The sequence below is a fragment of the Dama dama genome, chromosome 5 (genome assembly GCF_033118175.1).
Source record: "Dama dama isolate Ldn47 chromosome 5, ASM3311817v1, whole genome shotgun sequence".
In the NCBI taxonomy this organism is placed as follows: domain Eukaryota; kingdom Metazoa; phylum Chordata; class Mammalia; order Artiodactyla; family Cervidae; genus Dama; species Dama dama.
Genome location: NC_083685.1, coordinates 78,314,114 through 78,338,876, shown reverse-complemented (window position 1 = coordinate 78,338,876; position 24,763 = coordinate 78,314,114). Strand labels below are relative to the sequence as shown.

The 24,763-nt window shown below is 54.5% G+C and overlaps 1 protein-coding gene across 2 annotated transcripts in view; it reads right to left on the bottom strand.

The window, feature by feature from the left end:
* AKAP1 (A-kinase anchoring protein 1) overlaps nt 1-24,283 on the bottom strand; it is a 33,983-nt gene extending 9,700 nt beyond the window's left edge. Inside the window, exons 1-4 of one of the 2 annotated variants that reach the window (XM_061142596.1) lie at nt 24,144-24,283; nt 4,861-6,373; nt 2,423-2,556; nt 376-502 (exon numbers count right to left, since the gene is read on the bottom strand). In XM_061142596.1, the coding sequence (XP_060998579.1) occupies nt 376-502; nt 2,423-2,556; nt 4,861-6,349 (1,750 nt within the window). In that variant the 5' untranslated portion in view covers nt 6,350-6,373; nt 24,144-24,283. Of the gene's footprint in view, nt 1-375; nt 503-2,422; nt 2,557-4,860; nt 6,374-11,967; nt 12,246-24,143 lie in introns of those variants that run through there. The other variant, XM_061142597.1, reaches the window with a different exon arrangement.
* Between the last annotated feature and the right edge of the window lie 480 nt (nt 24,284-24,763).

Sequence of the window (24,763 nt, the reverse complement as noted above, 5' to 3'; positions counted from 1 at the left end):
GGTGAGCCGCATATAAAGCTGGAAGCCTGTGGTCCTTTCACACTGGGCCTCTATTGTCTATGACTCCACCAATGCAACAGGAACTTAGCTGACGGGGAGGCCCAGCCTTCGTCCACCATCAGCCCAGGATCCCTGGCCAGTCCCCGAGTGCCCACCCCTTTCCCGCCAGAAGATCTGGGGGATCCTAAGTCTCCTTCAAGTACTGTAAGTGAAGATGAGGCTACAGGGAAGACTCACCCACTCCCTTCACCAAGCAGGGCTTTCTATTCAGAGACTTAGATTCCAAAAGGGAGCAAGTGGGACTCAAATGCTTCAAGTCACTTACGTTCCAGGTAAGAAAACTGTCATAAAACCCAGGCAGCGGCTGCCACTGACCTTCGATGTGGCAGACCTGGATGTTCTGGGTGTAAGGCAGGGTGGAGATGTAGATCTTGGCACCAGATGTCTGCTTGAGAAAACTCACATAGCGTCCCTGCTTGCCAATCAGCCGACCAACCAGGTGCTTCGGGAGAGAGAGAGGGGTGAGAGGGTTAACAAGCCAAACCCGAGCATCCCCAAGACCCACCTCTGCTTCACACCAGGTCAGGCTCACACATATTCTCGGCACTCACTCACCAGGCACTGTTCTGAGCACTTACTGTTACTCAGTAAATGCAGGAAACAAACAGCATCTATTTATCACCATTTTACAGTTGACGGAACAAACTCAGAGAGGTTAAGTTAATTTGGCCAGGATCTCACAGCTACTGGCTTCCCTGATAGCTCAGCTGGTAAAGAATCTGCCTGCCACGCAGGAGACCTCGGTTTGATTCCTGGGTTGGGAAGATCCCTTGGAGAAGGGATAAGCTACCCACTCCAGTATTCTTGGGCTTTCCTTGTGTCTCAGCTGGTAAAGAATACGCATGCAAAGTGGGAGCCCTGAGTTCAATCCCTGGGTTGGGAGGATCCCCCGGAGACGGGAAAGGCTACCCACTCCAGTGTTCTGGCCTGGAGAATCCCATGGACTGTATAGTCCATGGAGATACAGTCCATGAGGTCGCACAGAGTCAGACTCAGCTGAGCGCCTTTTCCTTGCACACAAGCTACTAAGCAGCTGCGCCAGGCAGTGGCTCCAGGACGTGGCCGTTTCCATTTCCCCCGCCAGCGATGGGGCTCACGTTCAGAGGCTGCAAAGGCAGCATCTTCTCCTCCTAACCACTGGGATGTTTCTAAGCACAAGGTTGGATTTTTGAGTCCTCTACCTCTCCAAGTCTGCTCAGGTCCAAAGAATGGGCTCAGTTTGAAAAACCACTACCATATTGTAAAGTAATTAGCCTCCAACTAATAAAAATAAATGAAAAGAAAAAAAGAAGAGAAAACAAAGGTCTAAGAAAGAACCCTTGGGTTCCTGCTGCCAACTCCAGAGCACACGTCCCCTGCGGGCCAGAGGAGCCAAACGCAGCCCAATATAAGACAAACCCTAAAGCAATCCCCAATAGTGGAGCTGCCAGGGACACGGTCACTCTGTACCCAGAGCTGCCTGGGTGTGCCGTTTGCAACCTCTGAAGCAGAGAGAAGAGGGCACCTCTGCCCTCAGGGTCACTGGGGGAAAGACATAACCAAGGGAGCCAGCCACGCAGGTCAGAGCAGCCCACCTGACCTCGAGGTCACACCAGGCCAAGCCTCCACCTCAGCAGGAGGCTAAGAGCCCAGGAGAATGCAATTGGCCAATTATTTCTGAGTCCCTGAGACAAACATCAAGATCAAGCTAATAAGATGTAAGTTAGAAAAGCAAGAAGCTAGAAATCACTTAAGCACCCTGGAATTGGGGAACTGGTGAAGTAAACTGACATTCACACAATGAATCATGCAGTTAAAATTCCATTTTCAAAGAATAACACAGGAAAATTAAGTTGTTAAATATTTAAAAGCATTAATTAAAGCAACATAATCTTAGTTTTGTTTAAAAACCACACGGTGTAAGATGAGAAGGAAATAAAAGTCTTCCTAGTCACTCTCGGGGGTAGGATTAAGCTGATTTTTATTTTCTTCCTACACTGCTATATTCCTCAAGCTCTCTAAAATACGGATTTATGCTGTGCTCAATTATAAAATACAGTCGGCGTTGGGGAGCGGGAGGAGAGCATGCTGAGGGGACTCCTGGCCAGCCCCTGCCTTCAGTCTGCTTTGCTAGCATCTCCAAACTGATCTGAGCCCCGCACTCCAAGAAGAGTCCCAAGGAGGGGAGGAGCCGGGGAGTGTGAGGACGCAGCTCCCGAGGTCAGCTGGAGGGATTCCGCTCTACGGGAAGCTCTCCAGACTTCCCACCCCTTCAGCCTCCAGCGCCCTAGGGGCTTCTCCTCGTTTAGGTCCCCCCGCTTGGCCCCCTCTCCCAAGCCCATTGACCCTGGGCCCGGGGTCACTTAGTGCTCGCAGCCCTTACCTTTGGCACCTCGATCTCCCAGATGATCAGGTCGACCTTCTTGGGGTTGGAGCCTGCCTGGGCATTCTGGAAACCGTCAGGCTTCCTGAGGCCACAGCAGCTGTCCACCGAGTCCATGCTGTTCCCGTCTGAACCTGCAGGGGTGGAGGCAGCGCGCAAAGACACGGGCCCAGAGCAGTTAATAACGGACAACTTCCAAACTCGCATTCCCGGGAAGCCCCCGCCCCTCGCCCCCTCCTCAGGCTTGGCAGGTGACTGTCAGCTCGCAGTCTGGAAGGCTCGGAACAGCCCCAATGAAAGGCGGACTGGGGGTGTAGATACACCTAATTTTAGCCTGTCACTTACAGTCCCACTTGCTGAACTGGCAGCCGCGCCCAGCACAGCTGCTGGAGCAGAGACAAGGGGTAGACTGGGAAGAAACACGTCGGCTCAGCAAGGGGAGTCCACGGGCGGGGAGGGGCAGGCCAGCCGGCCCCCAAGGCCTCAACAGCCTGTGCCTGGTGTGGGTCTCGGCAGATCTCAACTGGTTGCAGCCGGGCCACATTCAGCTAAGCGGCCCCTCCCACGAAGGGCCCTGGTCCCCAAGGCCCCACGCTGGGGCACTCAGGCGCAGGCCTTCAGCTGAGCCCAGGAAAAGGGGGCGCCAAGAGGAGGCCCCCTCCCTCCCTCTGCTGAGGCCTGACTCGCGCACCGCTGAAGGCTCTCAGGGCTCCCGGTGGGTCTTCAGTCCCGAGAGGACACCCCCACTCAGGGTCTGCCAGGGGGCCCACAACCAAGACACAGGGGTCAGACGGCTTCAGAGAAGTGGCTCTGGCTGAAATATGGAAGGCTCGACTGCCAGAAATAGATCACTCCTGAGATGCTACTAACTAGGTTATTTTCCACATGGTTTCTCTAAGCCCTGGACGTAATCCCCTACCGAACGAACCCGGCCCTGCCTGGACAGAGGAGGCAGGGCCTCCTCCCAGCTACGATGAGGCACCTCCCTCGACGCTAGGGGCTCAGACAGGCTTCATGCGGGGAAAACTGCCCTTCTGGAGAGAAGTCTGCTTGGCCAACCTGGCCGATGCGGGCTCGGCTCATGCTCGGCCCCCAGCTGCCCCCAGGACCAAGCGGGATGGGCCTCCACCCTGACGGCACTTAGAGGGGGCTCAGACCACACTGCAACTCCACAGGCTCCCCTCAGCCAGTGGTCCCTGGGCCACTCGGAGCCCTGACTTCCTCAGAAGATGCTGTGTGCGGCTCCCACCAGCCCCCACCTGCCATCCCCAAGCCCCCCACCCACCACCCCTCCTTTGCGGCCTGGACTCATCCCAGCAGCCACCACTGCCAAACTGGGGTCTGCATGATGAGGCTGAAGGGCTCCTTTATTTCCAAAGGATTTCCGTCCATTTTAAGATGCTTTAAAATAATAAAAAAATAATTTAACATCCCTGAAGTTGGGTGCATCTTATGGCCTCTGACTTTTCTACACTCATGATTGGCAGCACTTTTTTTCTATCACAGGTACACACAAAACAGCAGTGTCTTAATCGGTAATAGCATCTTACAGGTGACAACACGTGGTGCACACCAGATGCTGCTGAGAGCAGTAAAATTCCCAAGCAAGAGCCCAACCTTCCTGGGGCTGAAATGACAGGGAACACCTCCAGGACAAGCAAGTTGGAGACCCACAGAGGAACCTGTGGCCTCTTTCCATGAGATAAGTGGGAATACCCCAGGGAAGCTGCAAAACCAGGGTCAGGAGCTGCTGACCTGTAAGTTAGCGGTCTGAACTGTCTACGCTGGGGTCAGCACTCGAAAAACCCATTGGACACTTCATTACCAAAGTGCCCCTTTCCCGGGGGCGGAACTGCAGCTGCACAGAAAGAAATGGCTGAGGCTCTCTTGAAGGAATAGGTGACAGCAACAGGCGGAAGGCGCGAGCCTCCCGCAAGGTTCGAGGCTGTGGCCACTCTCTGGGCACTTACCCCGAAAGAGCTTCTGGAGAAGGAAAGCAGGTGAAGACATGGGAACAAGCACATTATTAAAAGGAAATAAACCACTGAAAAAGCTCACCCATTCTTGGTACTCAAGGGGATTAAAGCTAAAGGGGCCTCTCCGTCTTTAAAAAAGCTATTAGGAAGCTAGTGTGTAAAGACAGATCAGTACACTTAAGTTACTGGATGAACCCAACTTTGAGCTGGTTCCTTCAGAAGGGCTGGGGAGGGTCCCTGGCTGTGGAACCAAGTTATAGCTCCCATGGCTTTGGGGTTCAGGGCAGTGTTCACTTCTCAGTTGCCCACCAGCTCTCTGCTGTACCCCAATTTCTGCAAGCCGCTGGGACACAGTATAGAAGAGTATCTGACTACAGAAGCAGCAGAGCAGACCAGCCGCCTTTCCCAGCTGAATGAGGGGAGACACCCCGCTCCTCTTGGGGATACCCCAGGCCCGCCTACCTCCCGAATGGTCTGCTTCCACATCCATGGTCCATCCGTCCTCAGTCCCCAAGTCCGACAGCTCCCCCTTCAGCACCCCGTTGCTGACAGGCACAGTACTTTCGGGCAGCGGTGGGGTGGCAGCCTCGCCCCTGGGGCTGGAGGAGGTCTCCGTACAACAGTCTTCAAGCCCTGAGGTGCTGGCAGAATCTGAGCGCTGCCCGGAGGCGGCCCCGGAGGGGACAGCCTGGCCGCTGTCAGACATGCAGGGGACAAGGGTGGCCTCTTCGCCCGGGCCGCCTGCCTCATCCAGCAACTCGCCCAGGGGGGTGGCCAGTGGCGGGCAGGGGGCCAAGGAGATGTGGTGTGCAGAGTTCTTTGGCTTTCTGTCCTTGGTGGGGCTGGACAGAGGGCTGCTCAGGCAGCTCACGTAGGTCTTTGGTGCTGGCTGGTCTGCCATCGGTGGCTCTGCAGAGGGGAGGGCCGTGTCCCCCAGGGCCGCGGCCGCCTCCACGGCAGCCACGGTGGGCTCGGAGGCCTCCAGGCCCAGGGGGGCTTTCTGGCTGGCGGAGGCACAGCTCTCCTCCTTCGGCCCTTGGGGCTGGGCGGCTGAGGCCTGATACACCCGGCCCGCGATCCTGCCCACGGTGGTGGCCAGCACCTCCTCGGTGGCCTCCAGGATCACTTTGGAGATGATCTGGAAGGCAGCCTGCTCGATCTTCTCGCTTCTGTCCCAGGTCTCCTCCCCGCCCTGCTCCCGGGGAAAGACTCCATCCCAGGCTCCGGCCGCCCGGCCTCGGGGCGCCAGCGGCTCCTCGGGCGCCACCTCCGCCACGTCGTCGTCCAGCGGGCGGCCCGGGCCCTTCTCTCCCGCTCCGGCCGCCCGGCCACTCTGTAACTCTAACTCGGGGGCCGGCTCCCAGGCCGCCGGCCCTTCCTCCAGCACGTTCTCTCCCAGCACCGCGTCCCCGGTGCCTTCAGCGCCCCCCGTCTCCCGGGCCTTCTCTCCGGGGCCTGCAGGCCGGCCCAGCACGGCCTCTCGCTTACACACCTCGACCGCCTCGTGGGGGAACGGAAGGCCCTTGGGGGCTGGCAGGGGACACTCCAGAGGGACAGACTTGGCTTCGTCGCCCGCGAGGGCGAGCTCCACCTCCTTGCGCGCTCCCGGGCGTAGTCTCGTGTCAGTGGGGTTGGGAAGGCTGCCCGAGGACTCGGACCTCCGGCAGACCGGGTGTGCTCGCAGCAGGGCCGGCGGCTCCAGCGAGGGCCTGCCGCCGCCGCCGCACAGCTCCCTCTCGGGCAGTGGGCTGGCTGCTGCAGGCCGCGCGTCTTCCACGGGGAGCGCCTCCTGGGTAGCAGGGCCGGCTCGCAGCACCACCGCGCCCGCCTCCACTGCTCTCTCGTGGCTGTCGAGGGGCTCTTTTTTACGGGCGAAAAACCACCACCAGCCGAGGAGCGCCAGCACTCCAGGCAGGGCCAGGGGGAAGAGTGAACGGAACTGGATCGTCATCCTGGAGGCGTGGAGTAATTACACCTGCGGGAAGAGGAGAGCGAGGGGCAGCCGTGAGAGCTGGCGAGGGCTCCTAATGGGACTCACCGTCCAGGAAGGCCGGCCGCGCCCCCTGGCCCTGGAAGGCGCAGCCCGCCCTCTGGGCACACCCGGGCTGGTGACCCACGGGGGGGAGGGGCACTGCCCCCAGCCTTCTGTTCCCTCATTCAGGCACACTCCCCTGAAACACACGGAGCCCGCTCCTGAAACCAAATCCCTTCCTGCATCACTTCTTGATGTCCAATTGTCCCTAGGTTCCCCTGCAAGGGACTAGCTGTGTTTAGTGTCTTCATTCTCTAAACTCCCAGAACACCTGTCTATTCAGGTGGTATTGGAGCACTTTTAAATACCCATGGAAATCCATGTGGACACATCCCTTGCAAGCATCCCCCAAATCATCAGTCAAGGAAACAGTAGTTACACCACAGTTAACTCAGAGCAAAGGATGAGTGAGATCTTTCAAGGGATGGGGGTGCCCCAAGGGGAGGGACCAGCAACACACACAGGGCTGTGGAAATCGAGTTGTTCGAGAGTCAGGCTGTTGAGCAGGTTCAGTGAGGCTCCTGCACCCACGGCAGAGGCTGCGCTTTTTTCTGCAGTCAACAGAGAACCAGGTTTGGTTCGCAAGGAACACACACTCCCAAGCTGTGCTTCCAGCTTATTACAGGAGCACGTCAAATGAAAGGAAGCTGAATACCTAGTCTGTCAGATCCAGGCAAGGAGGAATAAGAACCCAGGAGAAGGCAGTAGACAAAAGACAGGAAACAGCTTTCTCCACCTGTAAGATGGGGACACACTTTGTAAGGAATGGCTGGTATAAGATCAGTTGACACATACATGAAGTGCTGGTAAAGCAGGGTTAGCTCTCATGAGAGGTATGTGATGAACGTATTCTAGAATACACACTTGCATGCATTGCCTCCCTACCAACAAAATTTATTTTGTCTGCAAAAATGACAAGAATCCTTAAAATGAAAAATCCTCCACTGTTATGGTGAATTATTCCTTAATGTGGTTTGTGCTTTGTTGTGGATATAAGTGAATGCTTTAACAATTCTTTAATTGTTAAATTTGGACCAGTTTAATTTGGGCTCCCCCTGTGACTCAGCAGTTAAGAATCCACCTGAAATGCAGGAGAGGTGGGTTCACAATCCTTGGGACAGGAAGATCGCCTAGAGAAGGAAATGGCAACCCACTCCAGTATTCTTGCGTGGGAAATCCCAAGGACAAAGGAGCCTGGCGGGCTACAGTCCATGGGGTTACAAAGAGACAGACACAACTCAGTGACTAAACAACTAGTTGAATTTACTCACATCAGTGCACTCTGGAAATACCAGAGCATATTCTTGTTCCCTAGGTGGCTTTAATGCTCAGCCAAGGCAAAAGAAAGTTCAACCACTGCAAAAACAGTCCTGGAAACTTTGCTTCTCAAAGTGTAGTCTATGGACCAGAAGCACTGAGCATCATCTGAGAACTGCTACCCACCCCAGGCCCACTGAATCACATGCTGCCATTTAACAGGACCAGCAAACGATTCCCCAGCACATGGCAGCTGGTGAAGGGGTCCAGTAGAGTGTTCTCCAAAGTGAAGGGGTTGGGGAGGGGTCATTTCCAGAAACTCCCTTGTCTGTAAAGAGAAACCTTCTTGCTAATATTCAAAGATGAAGCAATGGTACTGGAAAATACAAAAGCAAAGCTAAGCAATGGCCGGGGCTCAGAAGACTGTATTAATCCCTTCAGGCAGAAAGCTTCAACGATGCTACCTTGGAGCTTCAGATTCAAACACAACCTCATGAGATGCTTTCCCTTGCATTGCTTAATCCTCAACTACCTGGTTTGGAATACATATTACCATCCTAAAGGTTAAAATAACTCAAGGGGCTGAACTTGGGTCTACTCCACATTAAATCCAAAACCCGAGGGTGTGTGCAAACAAGGCACTGTACAGAAGAAGGAAAGAAGTTTGTACTTCTCTTAAAACTTAATGATCCTATCCTATGATGCTCAAGTCCCACACCCAGAATCTTTCCTTTAAAAAAACATCAGGCAGACGTCTATATGTATTAAGAATGTTCATTGGAAACTCAGGGTTGTTGGGAGGGAAGGGTGGGAGGAAGAGAGAGTTTGGGATAGACATATACACACTGCTCTATTTTAAATGGATAACCAACAAGGACCTACTGTATAGTACATGGAATTCTGCTCAATGTTATATGGCAGCCTGGATGGGAGGCACATTTGGGAGAGAATGGATACATGTATATGAATGGCGGAGACTCTTCACAGTTGTTCAACTGAAACTATCACAACATTGCTTGTTAATCGGCTATACTCCAATATAAAATTAAAAATTATAAAAAAAAGAATGTTCACTGGGGTATCATTTGAAGCATAACTCAGAGGAATGACTGCTAAATATACTGCAGAACCTATGGACATACCAGTGTTGGAGAAGGAAGCTGATCTCACGTATTGACATGGGAAATTCGCAGTGATACAGAAAACAAAAGCTGTAGACCACTGTGCATTTGTGATTACGTTCGCATAATCCCAAGGAAAAACTGGGAAAGATCCATATCAGGCCTCTCAGTTGTGGAAGAGGGGGAGGTTTGCACATTGATCTTGCATCCTGCAAATCTTCCCAGACTTGCCTATTTATTTATCCTTATCTGTAAATAGAGAAAGTCTTCTTTCTTTCAGGAAGAGAATTTTAAACTTCTTTAACAGGGATTCTCCAACTTAGCTGCCTGTTAGTATCATCTGGGAAGCTTTAAAACCCCAAGGTGGCACCCAGATCAATTCAATCAGAATCTCGGGGTGAGACCTGGGCGTCAGGTTTTTTGTTTTTTAATCAACCCAGGTGATTTCAATGTGCAGTCAAGTTGGGGAATCACTGTTCCATAACAACCTGTGCACACCCCAAAAAAGGTGAGAGATTAAGGAGACTTGCTTTGTGTTCAATGTCTTTCACATAAAAAATTTAAAAAATGAAATTTGAGAAAGAAAAGTGGTTAGGGGGGAAAGGGGCACTCAAGATAAGGCGGCACGTCCCTGGCCTGTTATCAGATCACATGCCACAGGCAGTGGGGCTCTGGGGCTGGGGCATGAACCAGGTTTTCTCCTCATCAGCGAATTCATACTCCACTACTTCATTAATGCGGCAACCCCAGAGTTGACAGCTGAGTCCCGTCGCACTCTAGTCACCCCTACTCTCAGGTGAGGGACGAAATGGGATGGGACGGGGAGGGAGAGAAAGAAGCCCATGTCTTAACAACCCAGAGCGGGCAGTCTCCTCACTCTACAATCCAGGGGCCCAACTTCTACAGTCTTAAAAATTAGGGTGTAAGTGGTGAGCTGCTATCCCAGACACAAACAGCTGGGAGAACCTGCCCCCACCCTCTAGAACTAAAGCTGATGGCGGGGGTCTGCGCTCCCGCAGGCCCCGCCCCACTCCCAGATCAGATCTGTGCCACCATAAGGCGGGGTCACAGACACAGAGCCCCGCCGAGCTCTGGTCTTGCACCGAGGACACGCACACCTCAACCCAGCCCGTGCCAGGCCTCCCCTGCCGCCTCCCCATTCTGCTCCCATCCCAGTGCAGACTGGGGCCACGACACATGTCACCTGCCCACCTCGCCCCTCAGCCCAGCTGGGTCCGCACAAGCTGAGGCTGAAGCTCCCAGCGAGAGTCACCACCTCTAGCCCCACCCAGCCCAACAGGGCACTCAGTTAATGACAGCTCAGGAGACACTTTCTCCATTGCCAAGCCGGACAAATACCCAAAAGGGCCTCAGAGAAGGCGGGTAACGCTGCTCCCGTGAAGCGATGTCACCCACCCCACAGGACCCGGGACGTCCCAGCAGACCTCTAGCGCCCACCACTCACCCGGGCACTCAGCCGAGGAGCAGCAGCGGCTGGCCCTGTGCTGCCCGCCTCCCACAGAACTGCCCAGCTCCTGAACTAAGAGTGGGCAGACCCCCAGGCAGGAGGGGAGCGCAGAGCAGCAAGGGCACCGGGACCAGGGCCAGGAGGCCCTGGGAGGAGCAGCCACTCACCCAAAGGTGCGTGGGCACTCAGGGCATCTCGCAGGGAGCCCCGCTTCCCACCAGTCAGCAACTGCGCCTCACGTCCTTGGCTCTTCAGTCTGGGAGGGCCCTACCTGAGCGAACGTCACTGGATAGACTTGCGAATCAGTGAGGTGCCCATCTTCCCTGCTTCACAAGGTCTGACGGGCCTGGACAGGTGGTGCAGGAAGCGCCCACCGCTCCTTAACCCCGGACACACACACACACACACACACACACACACACACACACACACACGATCACGCGTTGCTCTCTTGGCCCTGGCACACACAGACACACACACACACACACACGATCACGCGTTGCTCTCTTGGCCCTGGCGCGCACACACACACACACACACACGATCACGCGTTGCTCTCTTGGCCCTGGCACACACACACACACACACACACACACGATCACGCGTTGCTCTCTTGGCCCTGGCGCACGCACACACACACACACACACACACACACACGATCACGCGTTGCTCTCTTGGCCCTGGCGCGCGCGCGCGCACACACACACACGATCACGCGTTGCTCTCTTGGCCCTGGTCCTGTGCATGTGTGACTTGTGTTCTAACATGACCCTCTGAAGATACAAGCGGCATTTAGCACCACAGGTCTGAGGGCCTCACACTCACTGGGAAGGCAGGTTCCTCCCCGAGGGCCTCCTACCAGGAGGCCAAGGACACTGCCTCCCACTGGGAACAGCCTGGCAGAAGAATGCAGAAGGGACCTTAGCACTGGTGGGGAGGACGGCCTGGCTATTTTGAATCTGGAGGAACTGAATAGCTGCCTGTTTATTTTTAGCAGGTCCATTTGCTGGGGAATAGATGCAGGCTGGCTGGCTTCCCAGTGGTCACACAGAGCCCGAGGCTGGCACGTGCCACAGCCCCCCAAGGCTGCAGCATTCACCTGGACTCCCCAGGACCTAAAGAGAGTTCTTCCTTCTCCCAGAGGCACCTGCAGCTTGTCAGAAGAGCTTGTTGCTGCTGCTGTGAAGTTGCTTCAGTTGTGGCCGACCCTACGAGACTCCACAGACAGCAGCCCACCAGGCTCCTCTGTCCCTGGGATTCTCCAGGCAAGAATACTGGAGTGGGTTGCCATTTCCCTCTCCAAAGCATGTATGCATGTTAAGTCACGTCTGACCCTGTGCGACCCTATGGATAGCAGCCCACCAGGCTCCTCCGTCCACAGGATTCTCTAGGCAAGGATACTGGAGTGGTTTGCCATTTCCTTCTCCACAGAAGAGCTTACCCCTAGGGAAATACTGATCTCACCCCCAAGACTGACGACCAGTCCAGTCACTGCAGTCTACAGCCTTCTGCTAAATAAGAAGGCAAATTTCCAGGAGCTTTGTTAAACAAGAAAACAAGTGTTGGTCCCAGTAACTAAGTCAATTTGGCTGCAGTTATTGTTAGAAAAAGAGTGGCATGTGACTCATGATGGGGTGGGGCGGGGGAACTGATCGTAACACAAGAGCTGAGGGAACACCAAGAGACTCACAAGTCCAGTGTGGGCTTGGGCCTGGATCCACTCCTGTGTTCTGAATGGACTTTCATACACTCTCCAAGTGGAAATCGGAACGTTTCTTCCATTATTCCAGCATGATGTGTTCACTTTTGCTGAAGATGATCCCGGGGTGTTTACCAACAGGGGGCGCAAGACACCCCATCTCGAGAGTGTCCAGCACATCAAACTCTTGCTAAGGAGCTTCTCCTCTTAAGGGGGGCCTTCCAAGGACAGGAAATGGCTACGTGACCCAGAACCTAAAGCCCAGCATTTGCTGCCACCGCCTTCAGAAAACAGCAGGCTGCTGGCTAGGCCAACTTCACCCCCACCGGCCCACCCCCCCTCACCACCCTCCAACCCGGAGGAAGGTCACACACACAGAGGTCTCTGCATAGGACTACCAGGGTGTCTCTGGATTTGTACAGGATGCATTTACCCAATTCCTCATCAGGTTGAGGTTATGCACATACATTTAAACCATGCAAATGAAAGCTTCCTGTCACCAGAAGCTGACAATGCCAATGGAAGACTCTGGGTGTCTCTCACACACAGAACTGCACCAAGCTGAGCCCACCTTCGGAAGTGGCAAAAAGAACTCACCCCAGGAGGCTGTCTCAAAGAAGGCCAGGGTCTCCTTAGGTTGTAATGGGGCTGAAGACAGAAACTGAGCTTCTAAACCAAGATGCCCTGGGGGGCGGAGGGGGCAGCAGAGAGGAGGAGAGAGTCGGGAGCCGGAGCCGAAGGCTGGTGGGGGAGGACAAAGCAGTGTGACCTCTGCCATGATGGCGGCAGAAAGAAGTTGTGGCAGCTGAGACTCAGCCAAAGCAGAGCAGGTCGCCAGACGCAAAGGCCTGGGCCATCCCCAAGGGGCGACCGCAGGCTAGGACTAGAGGCCACTTAGTCACAAGGGGCTCCTGGGCACTGGCAACAGGACCAGGGTAACAGAGGAATGGAACCTTAAATTTAATGTTAACTTAAAGGTACAGCCACGTGCAGCGAGTGGCCACCTAGCGCACGGAGCACAAACGCAGTGCCAGAGGGCGTTCTCAGAGACCTGGAGGAGACACGAGAGTGGACAAACGCCGTGATGGCCAGAGCCTACCTGGCCGGGCAGAGTGTGGTGCTGCCCCTGAGGGTGCGGGATGGTGGTGCGCTGGGCCGCGGACCCTCAGCAGCATGACTGAGGCCCCGGGATCACAGTGCCGCGGCCATCCTCAGGCGGTTGGTCTCGCCCAGCCCGTGCTCACAGGGTTGTTACCTTCATCCTTAGGGGGCCTGGCTGGGCTGTGACTCGTGTAAGCACCCTAGAGATTCCACACTAGCTCACAGAGGGGGCTGCTCCACACCCTCCATTGTGATGGCCCAGCTCAGCAGCAGGGCAGCCAGCGCGGCCAGCCCCGCCACGCTGCCCACCTTGGCGGGACCCACAGTCTTCCCAGCTGCCCTCCAGGAGACTGGAGGCTTCTCCCAGTAATGTCTGGGTGAGACGATCTGCTCAGGGAAGCCTTCTCCTGCTGAAGCAAAAACTTGGGGTCTGGTACCAGAGCTCCAGGTAAGAAGCCAGAAGCAAAACATCCCATCTGGACGTGGTCTCAAATCAAGACCTCCTCCTCCTCCGGCTCAATTCAAAATTAAACTTCCAGTTTGGAAAACTTCAGAAACCAGAAACTCACACAAGGACACAAGGAATGCCCCGAATCCCCCCATTCCTCCGACTAAACCCACAACCATCTAGCCTCATTCAGCTTCAGGTGATAAAAACAGCATCTCCTACAAAAACCCTCCCACTGCATCCCCTGAACGACAATGTCACATCCATCCTGCCCCTCATCCCTGGCTCCTGGCAACCTTCTTGCTTTACCAGTGACTTCTGACAGGTCTCTGAGGACGGTGACAGATCAGGTGCCAGGGAAGTGCTCCCAGGCACATGGAGTTCCCACCCATGACCATAGAACACAAGACTGCCCCAAAGATATGAAGGTGCGCCTGGACAGCAAGCTCACCTGAAAGTTATTAAGGACGGCACATGCCTTCCAGAGGAATCAGAAAAGATGCTGAGGAGAGGCAGAAGGCACGAAGAGGTAGTCAGACACTGACTTCCCAAATGGCAGACAGTGCAACAGGACTAACTCAGAAATGACATAAATGCATAAGGTAGTTTCTACTCAACAAAAAATTCATTGGTGCCAAAGGTACACTGATACAGTGGGGCACAGACATGAACCAGACAGAAACACGGCCCTCTTTCAAGCCCTTCCGTTTCTCTGGGGGAAAAGCCCCCAATGACGTCTTCCTCAGTTGGCCTAGTCCTGCCACTGACCAATTGACAAGTTCAGCCCAAGAGTCAAGCAAGTGTCCTGGTTGGGGGGGAGGGATCTGGCCACCAGATGTCCCAAATCTGACTGTCCCGGGTAAGAGAAGACATGAGCATGAACGGCAGCACTGGGACAGTCAGGTGGGGTGGGGGTGCCTGTTCAGCACGCAGACTTTCATTCTTGCCACTACCTGGTACCCAAATCTGGATCCCCTCTCATTTCAACTACTCGGAGAGTAAAGCCGGTCTTTTGCGGGCATGGTGTTGATAGAAGGGATCTGAGGGCCTGGCATTCTCTGCCGTCTTTCCACCAACCCTTCGCCTTCGGCCACACAGCCCTAACCCGTGCCTTCAAAGGGACCTGTCCTTGTGCTCAGAGCGGCTTGCTTCTGGCTGGCTGCCCACCTTCGCACACGTCCAAGGCAAGACTAGGGAGTGAAAGAAGAAAGGAAGGGAAGGAAGCAACACAAGCGAAGGGGAGCAGGAGGCTCCAGGTCGCAGGGGCCCCGGGATGCTGAGCACGCGGTGAGCACGAGGGGCTCCCACCAGCGGACTGCAGCGGCCAAGGCCCGGGGAGAGCCAGAGGCTGGAGAGAGAGTCGGAGAACACCAAGCTAAAGAAACATAGGAAACCAAGGAGGGCAAGAGGAGGAAGGGGGAAGACCAGAGCGGAAACTCGGAGAACCAAGAACTCTGCAACCATGACAATGTAAATACCACAACCCTGTAACGTGACCAAATGCTGAGCTGCCCCTCTACTGAGACAACGAGGCAGGCGGGTGCGGGGGGGCGGCGGGGGGGGGGATGGGTAGGAATCGGCCAAGTCATTATCTTCCAGAGTAGAAAAACAAAACAGACAATACTTTTTAAAAGGAAGGACGGGAAAAAAGAAAGAAAGTAGTACACTACTTAGAAACACAGCCGGCCCTCCTTACCCATGGATGCAGAACCCGAGGACAGAGCCTATAGGGCAGTGAACATGCGCGGGTTTGGATATGCGGAGGTCTGGACCTGACCCCCCAGGAGACCCAGAAGTACTCGGGAGGGAGGCCAGACCCCTCCAGAAGGGGTCAGGACAGGTGGGCAAACACTCTGGGCAAAGGGCTGTTCTTTCAAACCTTAGCAGAGTCAAGTCAAATCTTTCTACAAGCAACCCTATGATAAAAAATTAATACATTCCTAAGTATTAACTACAATGGATATTCTATTACGAAACAACTTTTACCTATATGATTAATACATATTAGCGCTAATCCATCTATGTACAAACTTATACTGCTTTATTTTCAAATAATAACTGATAGCAATCTTGCTTCAAGAAACCCCCAACCACCCCTCTGACACACAGCAACAATCAGAAAGAGAACATGCTTACTGAGGTCAAGCTAGCCTCAGGCAGTAGAACCCCTCAGAGCCAGCAGTTTAATAAAGATTAAATACCCACAGGGAGCCAGGTTCCACCGCAGATGGGGAAGCCCTCAGGAAGCAAAGATGGAGGGGGGGTAGGGAGTCACATCTCAAGTAACAACACTGCAGAGATGGGGAACCCATGTAAGAAACCCGCAGCCTCTCAAGTTCAGAGCACCAAGCCCTGGGCAACCCCTCATGCAGTGGATTAACTATGCTCCTGTGCAACCTTACTGCCACCCTGCTTATTTAACTTATATGCAGAGCACATCATGAGCAACGCTGGGCTGGAGGAAACACAAGCTGGAATCAAGACTGCCAGGAGAAATATCAATAACCTCAGATATGCAGATGACACCACCCTTATGGCAGAAAGTGAAGAAGAACTAAAGAGCCTCTTGATGAAAGTGAAAGAGGAGAGTGAAAAAGTTGGCTTAAAGCTCAACATTCAGAAAACTAAGATCATGGCATCCGGTCCCATCACTTCATGGCAAAGAGATGAGGAAACAGTGGCTGACTTTGTTTTTTTGAGCTCCAAAATCACTGCAGATGGTGATAGCAGCCATGAAATTAAAAGACGGTTACTCCCTGGAAGGAAAGTTATTACCAACTTAGACAGCATATTAAAAAGCAGAGACATGACTTTGCCAACAAAGGTCCATCTGGTCAAGGCTATGGTTTTTCCAGTGGTCATGTATGGATGTGAGAGTTGGACTATAAAGAAAGCTGAGCACCGAAAAATTGATACTTTTGAACTGTGTTGTTGGAGAAGACTCTTGAGAGTCCCTTGGACTGCAAGGAGGTCCAACCAGTCCATCCTAAAGGAGATCAGTCCTGGGTGTTCATTGGAAGGACTGATGCTGAAACTGAAACTCCAGTACTTTGGCCACCTCATGTGAAGAGTTGACTCATTGGAAAAGACCCTGATGCTGGGAGGGATTGGGGGCAGGAGGAGAAGGGGACGACAGAGGATGAGATGGCTGGATGACATCACCGACTCGATGGACATGGGTTTGAGGGGACTCAGGGAGTGGGCGATGGACAGGGAGACCTGGCATGCTGCAGTCCATGGGATCACAAAGAGTCGGACACGACTGAGCAACTGAACTGAACTGCATCCTGAACGGTACCATCTGGGAGAGCTGAGAAAATGTGTAGTTTAAACGAGGAGCCTGGGCCAAGGAAAGCCGGACGAAGCCTGCCGGGGAGAGGGGGAGCTTGAGCTCCAGGGAGCACAGTCAGTGAAGGTCTCTGCAGAGGTGGCAGCAGCGTGAACACCAAGGAGCAGCTCTGCCAAGACCTGAGAGGACGGGAAAGGAGGTGGAGAAGTTCCAGCGGGGAGAAGCCAGGCCAGAGTCCTGCAGCATTCACAAGGCTGGTTGACTCAAGAGCCGGCAGAGGCGGAGGTCAGGACAGGACTACGGGCTGCTGCCCAAGGAGCCGTTCCTGGCACTGTTGGGCAGACGCTGAGCTAAAGGCGAAGCACCTGGGGGAACAGGCTCACCCAACTCCCTTCAGAGAGGGTGCCCCAAGAGCCAAGGGACTGCAGGTTCTTAATAAACAGAAGCTGACTGCAGAATCCACTCCAGGACAGAGCGCCTCTGCGGCTGGTGGCACAGCAGGGACACACAGGGTGAGACAAGAGGTTCCCTGAGCAAATTCATCTGCCAGGAAGCCCCGGGGGCACACCCCTCATTAGCCTTGGGGAACTGTAGCTAACTGTTACCCTCAGCCCTTCACACCTTCAAACGAATCTGTCAGAATAACAGGGCCCAGGCCCCCTCCACCAAGGGGGGTTGGGGACAAAGGGCAGCAACAGACAGACAGACACACACATACATGCAGCCCCACAGAAGCCCTGGCCACTTCTTTCAATCAGACTTTGCGAAAACAATCTTGCTCTCCAGCCAACATAAACCATAGGCAACAGAGGACCTTATAAGGCTTGAAGCTTCCTTAATCAGAAACAGGGAGAGGGGCTGGAGCTGGCAGCTCCGAGTTACAGGAAAGAAGGAACGCGGGAGGGGCAGGGGGAGAAAGGAGGGCAATGAGGAACAAAACGTATTCGTCAACCCCCTTTTTCATCTCTTTTGGGCCTCAGTGACTCCCCAGGAAGAATTCTCCGTGAACGGCATGAGTTTCCCTTCTCTTGTGGTTTTCCTTTGGCTTAAGCCAGAGGACGCCGGTTACCAGGCTGCGGTTCTTTAGTGGCCGGTCCTCAGGCTGGGTGAGTTCCATGGAAACAGAACCCAGCCGCGGGGTCGTCTTTCCCCAGGATGGCAGTCCTGACCTACAAGCATCTGCTCAGAAGGCTGCCTTGGTCACATGTCTGCCTGCCCAGGAGACAGGGCTGGGTCCCTGCCACAGGTCGCAACAGGAGTGGCAGCCCCGGGGACCTCATGAGTGGACACTCCCACACCCACGGCCCCCACGACGGTCTCCAGGGGGGCTTTCTTCTCCTCCCTCCCTGATTAAGAGAGGTGGCGGCTTTGGCGCTAGGACCTGCCCCACACACTGAAGCCGCATGCACTTGGCCCTCCTAAAGGAACCACCTGCTAAAAATAGCATGACAGCACATGCTTTGGCAGGGCAGGCCGCACCAAACTCAAAGGACAAAGCGAGGAGGTTATTCTCAGGCCCAGCCCATGCAGCTCCGGGTAAGCCACTCCTTTCTCTCCGGAGGGACAGGAAGGGGGAGGTGAGTCGGGTGGAAATCCACAGGGCGGGGGAGGGGGGTGGAAACCTGTCCTCCAAGCCAAGGCTGGAGGGAAGTGATGGGGGCAGCAGGGAGGCCTGGGGCAGAGGGCTGGGCCGCCTCCTCCAACAGGGACCAAGCTGCTCTGGGCTGCAGCCTGCTGAGGGCCAGGGGACTGTCCCGTGACCCTGTGCGAGGTCTGACAGGCCACACTATTATTAGCCAAGGACTGAGTGGCTTCACAATGGCCTCTTCAGCCAGGTGACCAAACTAAGCCATAGAGTCTTCACAGCAGTTTTCCTGGCCCTAAGGCAGGGCTACCTCGCTTAGGAGGCTGTCTGCTCTTAGTCACTGCCATTATTGTGCAGATAGAAGGCACTGGACGGTTGCATAATTCCGATGATAAAAACACTGGAAATATAAGGGCGTTAAAGATCCTTAACTCCCGTTTCCCATAAAATAACACTGAAAGAAATGAGATACAAATACCTCCCTCCCAGGGCTGAATGAGGCTGGAATGATTTAACAGTCTGACTCAGTTTGCGGGATAAATAATTTTATGTTTCAAAAGCCTGGTTTCACTTTCTGGATGAGGATGGAAGGGTAACAGGGCAGTTAATAAGAAAAAGCCTCAAAGGGCCCGACCTAGCCCAGCCCTGTGTCCTGGAATCAGCTTCCTTTTCGCAGGGCCTTGGCTTCCTCATACACAAACTAGAAATTATTAACCTGATAGGGATGAGAGAGAATAAAAAGGGAATAATGTGCAAAAACCCTCCTAAGTTATCACGTATACAGCAGATGCTCAATAAATGTCTTAGAAATCTTCTACTGTCAGGCTCCGAGAAAAGAGTTCATATTATACGCCAAAGGCCAGTCTAGCAGGGTTCAAACTAAGCACACCCAGGACTAGATGAGGGGCATATGGAAATAAAGCCCACTCCCCAGAGCCAGACCCACACCAACACTTGGGGATGCCCACTGGGAACCAACTCTGCCCAAAGCCTTCGGTAAAGACAGGCTTCCTGCCGCTGAGATGGCCTGCAGGGACAGAATGAAAACGATACTTGTCTGTAAGGTGTGCGCAACCTGGCTTAGAAAGGCCACGCTGGGGTCCTGCAGAAGTCACCAGGCGACTGGAAGGACCAAACAGCAAGTCTGCTGACACGACGACTAAGGCCAATGAGCACAGGCCTCAGAGAACCAGCGAGGACCTTTACAATGATCAACACTCTCTCAAGCCAAGATGGCTTTCCAAAGGCTTAGTGTCTAGCCCTTCGCTTCTCACTCCCATCCCCAGACCCCTTGCTACACGCCTTGCTCAAACCGTTTCATAATTGATCACTGCCCTCCAAACTGGCAGACCAGAACTTACTTCTGGACATGCCATGGAGAGAGCTGATAAATAACTTGTCACCAAAGATGTTGGGTTTGTGCAATAAAGAAGACTAAGGTCAAACACGTGATGCTTTATAAGGCGAGACAATGAAGCTTTTAGAGTTGGGCAAAGAACTAAGACTATCCAACAGAGCTTTCGGTGATGATGTAAACATTTCTGATCTGTACTGTCCAGTACCGCAGCCTTGGGCCACATGAAGCTATGTGAGCATGTGAAATGTGACTAATGTCACCAAGGAGCCTAATTCTTAAAATTTCCTTAATGCTTTAAAAAGCTTAAATTTAACTAGCTACCCATAACTAGTAGCTATCTATAGGACAAGGCAGCTCTACACCCTCAGCCCTAAGGATGGATTCAGGAAAATAAAGATATAGTAAAAATAAAAACATTTAATACGGTAGCACCTGAGAGCTAAGTGAACTTTAAGTGCACTTAAAACAGTGGATTGACCTTTGGCTTGTACTATCCTGGCATCCCTGGCCCAAACACACCCCACCCTGCAGGCAACTCCACCCCCCAGCAGTTGTAAGGGGCAGACTAACTCCAGGGCTCCCAGAAGCACAATCTGAATGCATTTTATGCTGACTAACTTTATTCCCCCAGCTGCAGAAACAGACCTGCCCGGAACTCAAACCAGGTTTCAGCCTTGAAAGCTGTAGAGACCTCAACCTCCACCCCACTCTGCCATCCCCAATCAAGACTTCTGTTAGCTAAACCCTCAGGGATGAAACAAGCCCCCTCAGCCCTCAGCACACCACAGCTTTACTTCCAGAACTTTCCTGGGGCTCTACTCTGTTCCTAAGTGCATGGGCCTCAGTGAGGACCAGCTAAGTGGAGGCAGCCAGCCTGTACTGCCAGATGGGGACAGAAAGTTTAGTATCAACTTCTGCAAATTTATCAAACTGAAGCTGTAGAAACATTCAGATGGCAAGAACTGGACAGAACAAGGACCACTTAGCAGAACCATACAGGAGGAGGAAAAGGACACCTTGAAAGGTCCTTAAGACTGAAAGCCAGTCCTTAGAATGCTGAACGATAACGCACACTCCTTTTACTGCAATAATCTGCTTAGGAAGCAACAGAAAGAACAGAATCATGGACCTGATGACTCCTTGTTCTCCTCACAAAAGCCCTCCAGAGGGCTGAGTGTAAGTCCAAACCCAAATTAAGTCAGTTTCTCTATCCTTCAATTTGTATTTTTATTTGCCACTGAAACAATTCCGAGTGACCTCCAGCATCACCCTCACCCTCCTCAACTGTACTCAGAAGTGTGAGGACTAACGGATTAGGGAGGCGTCTGCTTGTAACTCACCTCGAAGAGTAACTATCAAGGAAAAGGCGTCCCCTAAATTTTAGCTTCTGTCTCCACAAGTGACTTCTTCAGCCACTCTGTCCTACCCAAAGCACTGTTCTTGTTCTGCACTGCCCAAGTTTAAAATTAGGTACGAGGGCCAGCAGGCCAGTGAAAATGCCACACACAATCGGTACTTGATGTTAATAACTGAAGGTGAAATCTGTGTGAGGCATTACACCAGAAAGGGATGTAGAAGAAACGATGTGCCCTAGGAATGAAGATCTGGGATTAAAATATATCCCACACAGATCAGCAACTCAAATAACATGAGATGATTTCAATGGGCTAAGAGGCCCATAAAGACCGGCCTCCTCCCCAGAGGAGAGAAACCCTAGATGGCAGGCTGAAGGTATTAACTCACCCCCAAACTTCCCCACCAGAGCACAACAGTCCACACTGCAGAGAAGCCCCCTCATTCAAGACTCACAGGGAAGATTAGGAAGGAAGCACTTGGGGAGAATGGGCTGGAAAGCACCAGCTCACCAGGCACGTGGCTTGAGCCAGGAAGCTGGCTGGCAATGTGTAGGAAGCCAATTTTTCCTCCTTCCAACCAAGCTTCCAGGTGAGAGGTTGGGGAATAGGGTCCATTTATTAATATTCAAGTCACTTAACAGATTCAAGAGAAACAAAGTCAATCTCAGAGACTCTTTAGAAGGGGGGAAAAAAATAATCTGTGAGTACCCAACATGTGCCAGGCACAGCGCTGCACCCCACAAATATCTCAATTTGTCTTGAGGATGAAAGAAGACTGAAAAGCTTAAAACTAACCTACACCCACAAACAATGATTTTGACCTGGCCTGGGCTCAACGCCCAAGAATAATTTGCATTACTAGGTAGAACAAATTACTTTAAAATATTGACGCCGAGCAACCTTATACTGGAGACATATCTCCTTGGCACCTGAGCAGCCATTTCCAACAGACAGCCTCACTGACACCCTGCAGTGGTCAAGTAAATGTACTTCCTAGAAACAGCTGGGAGGAAGAACTGGTAGTCAAACCAAGAGGTAGACAGTAGACCAGTCCCACTCACAGGCTGGGAGGGGATCAGTTATCTGCAACTTCAGGGGCCATCACCTGACAAAACGTGGGACAATAGAGCCTATTTAATTCAGACAGGCACCAAGGCTTCAGTGATTTGCATACCTGTAGGATCCAGAGAACCTACTACAGCCCAAGGCCATTCTTCATCTAAACACACAGCCAGGAATTACTACCCGGAACCCGTGAAACAAGTTCAGAAGTTAAAGAGGAAAGGTTCAACACAAGTCAAAAAAAGCTCCCCCGAGACTTCTTCACTTGTCTCCAGAGCTAAGAATGTCTTAAAACATCAGCAGGTGAATCCCTTGGACTTCAAGAACAGAAGAATTTGACAGACGGGTACATCATGCTCCCCTCTCTTCACTTCAAAGATGCTCTGCACCTTTAAGAGCAAAGGGGATGGGCACTGCTAAGAGCTCAAACTTCTAATTAGAATTTTAAAAAAATTATTTGGGAAGGACTTAGTTCCAAGAATACGGCAGCAAGGTAAGGTTACTAGTTCCCAGAATTGATTGCTTTTTGTGAATGGGGTTTCTTAATCAATCATTTCGACAAAGGAGGTGGGGGTATTGGAAAGCAAACCAACCAACAGATATGACTGTACCGAATGTCCAGCCACCCAGATTAACCTACAGGAGATACATTTAAACACCAGACAGCCTGTACTTCCGCAGGGGAAAGACAGCTAGTTCGACCTCACGGCTCTGCCCATACACCCGACACGACTTGAGAGGCCGCCTCTGACACCTGTAGTTCTGTGCACCGGGCTGGCGTTAGGGGAGGACGAGGGGGCAAGAAGGCGCCTGCCAACCTCGGCATCTCCGCGGGAAAGGGGGACGGCGAAACGCGCGGTCTTCCCAGCCAGTCGACAGGGCACCACCTGCCACCAACAGCTCCTGTCCTTCTCTGGGCCTCCTCCGGGGGAGGAAAATAGGAGCCACCGTACCCACGGTGGCACAAAACAGGAGAGCTGGTGAAAGCTCACCCCCGAAGCATCCAGACCAAAGCCTGCCCACGCACACTGGGACCTGGGACCCCGAAACCAGCGTGCTCCCACCGGCCCGAGCGGGGCGCGGGCGCCATGCGGCTCGGGAGCCAGGCGCCCCGGGGTGCGAGGTCAGCGGGCGCCCGGGGCAGTACGGCCTCCCCCTCCCCGGACACCCTGTAAAGGGCCTGGGAGAGCTTGTCTTCGAGAGACACCAAGCCCTCGATACCGGGACCCTAAACCTCCCTCCTCCCATAACAAGGTTCCAAGCACAGCCCATCTCCGAGCTCAGCCTCGCGGTCCCGCAGACGGAGCCCCCGTGCCCTGAGTTCGCTGCGTGCCGCTCCCAGGGGCTGGGCTGCCCGCTCGGGTGTGCCACCGCCGGGCCTCGGTGCGGCGCAACCCGGGGCACGACGGGGGAGCCCAGAAGTTGGGGGAGCTCTCTTTAGTGACCAGCTCAGCTCCAACCCCGGAGGGGGCGGGGGAACGGCGCCCGCGGGCCTTCGGACACTCCCGCGCCCTTGTGAGCACCTGGCCTTGCCCCCCGCCGCCGCCTCTCCCGGCGCAGGCCGGGCGCAAGCGACCTTTGAAAGGGAAACGCGCGCGAGGCCGGGCGACCTTGGGTGGGACGCACTGGCGTCCGCGCCCCGGGAGGGTGTGAGCCGCAGCTCCGTGAAAGTTAAGCCGCGGAGAGGTGGACGGAACGCCGCGCCCGCGCTTCCCGCCCCCCGGGGACGGGGACGCGCGCGGAGGGCCCCGCGAGGCTGCAGAGGGCGGCCGCGGCCGGTCACCAGAGGGGCGTCAGGCGGGGCCCGGCGGGACGCGCGGGCGGCGGGAGGCAGAGGGCCTGCCTGACAGGCGGCGACGGCCCGGGCGCCTCCGCGCGAGCTCTGCGTCGGGCGCCTCAGCGCCGCCCCGACGGCGCCGCCCCCGGGGTCCCCGCAGGTGCTGCCCGTTTCACCGGCGGCCCCCACTTACCGCCCCTCGGCCCCCGTCGGGGTGCAGAGTCCTCGCGCCGCCGCCGCCCCCCCGGCCCCCGCCTCTGCGTGCGGCCCCTCAGCGGAACGCTCCGGCCGCTCCCCCACGTGCTCGGCCGGGCCGGGGGAACACAGACACATTAAATACCGAGGACGCGCGGCGACGTGCCCGCGGCGCGACGCAGGCCCCGCCCCCCGCCCTCGTGCCCCCACGCCAGCCCGCCGCCCCTGCGCGTGCGCGCCGCTCCCGGCCGCGCCAGAGGGGGCGCGGTCTAGAGCGCTCCGCCGCCGCCCGCCGTCCGCCGCCGCCGCCGCCGCTAGGCGCTGCCAGTGCTCTCGCGAGATGAGCTGTCGTCTCGGTGGGGCTCGGTAGACAGGCCGCTCTGGATGCTCTGGGACGCTTCTCGCGCGTTTCCGTCGGCGAAGCTCCGAGCTCTGCGCGCGTTAGCCCGCCTCGGCCGCGGGCGGTCTCCGGGGCTGCTGAGACCGTCTGCCTGCTCCGGGATAGGGAGGCCCCTGGAACAGGCAGAGGGGCAGCTGATGGGCAGCGCTCCCCTCGCCTTCACTTAAATAGATATATTCAGTGTGATTCATCATTGCATTGTAGGCATGATTTGGTGG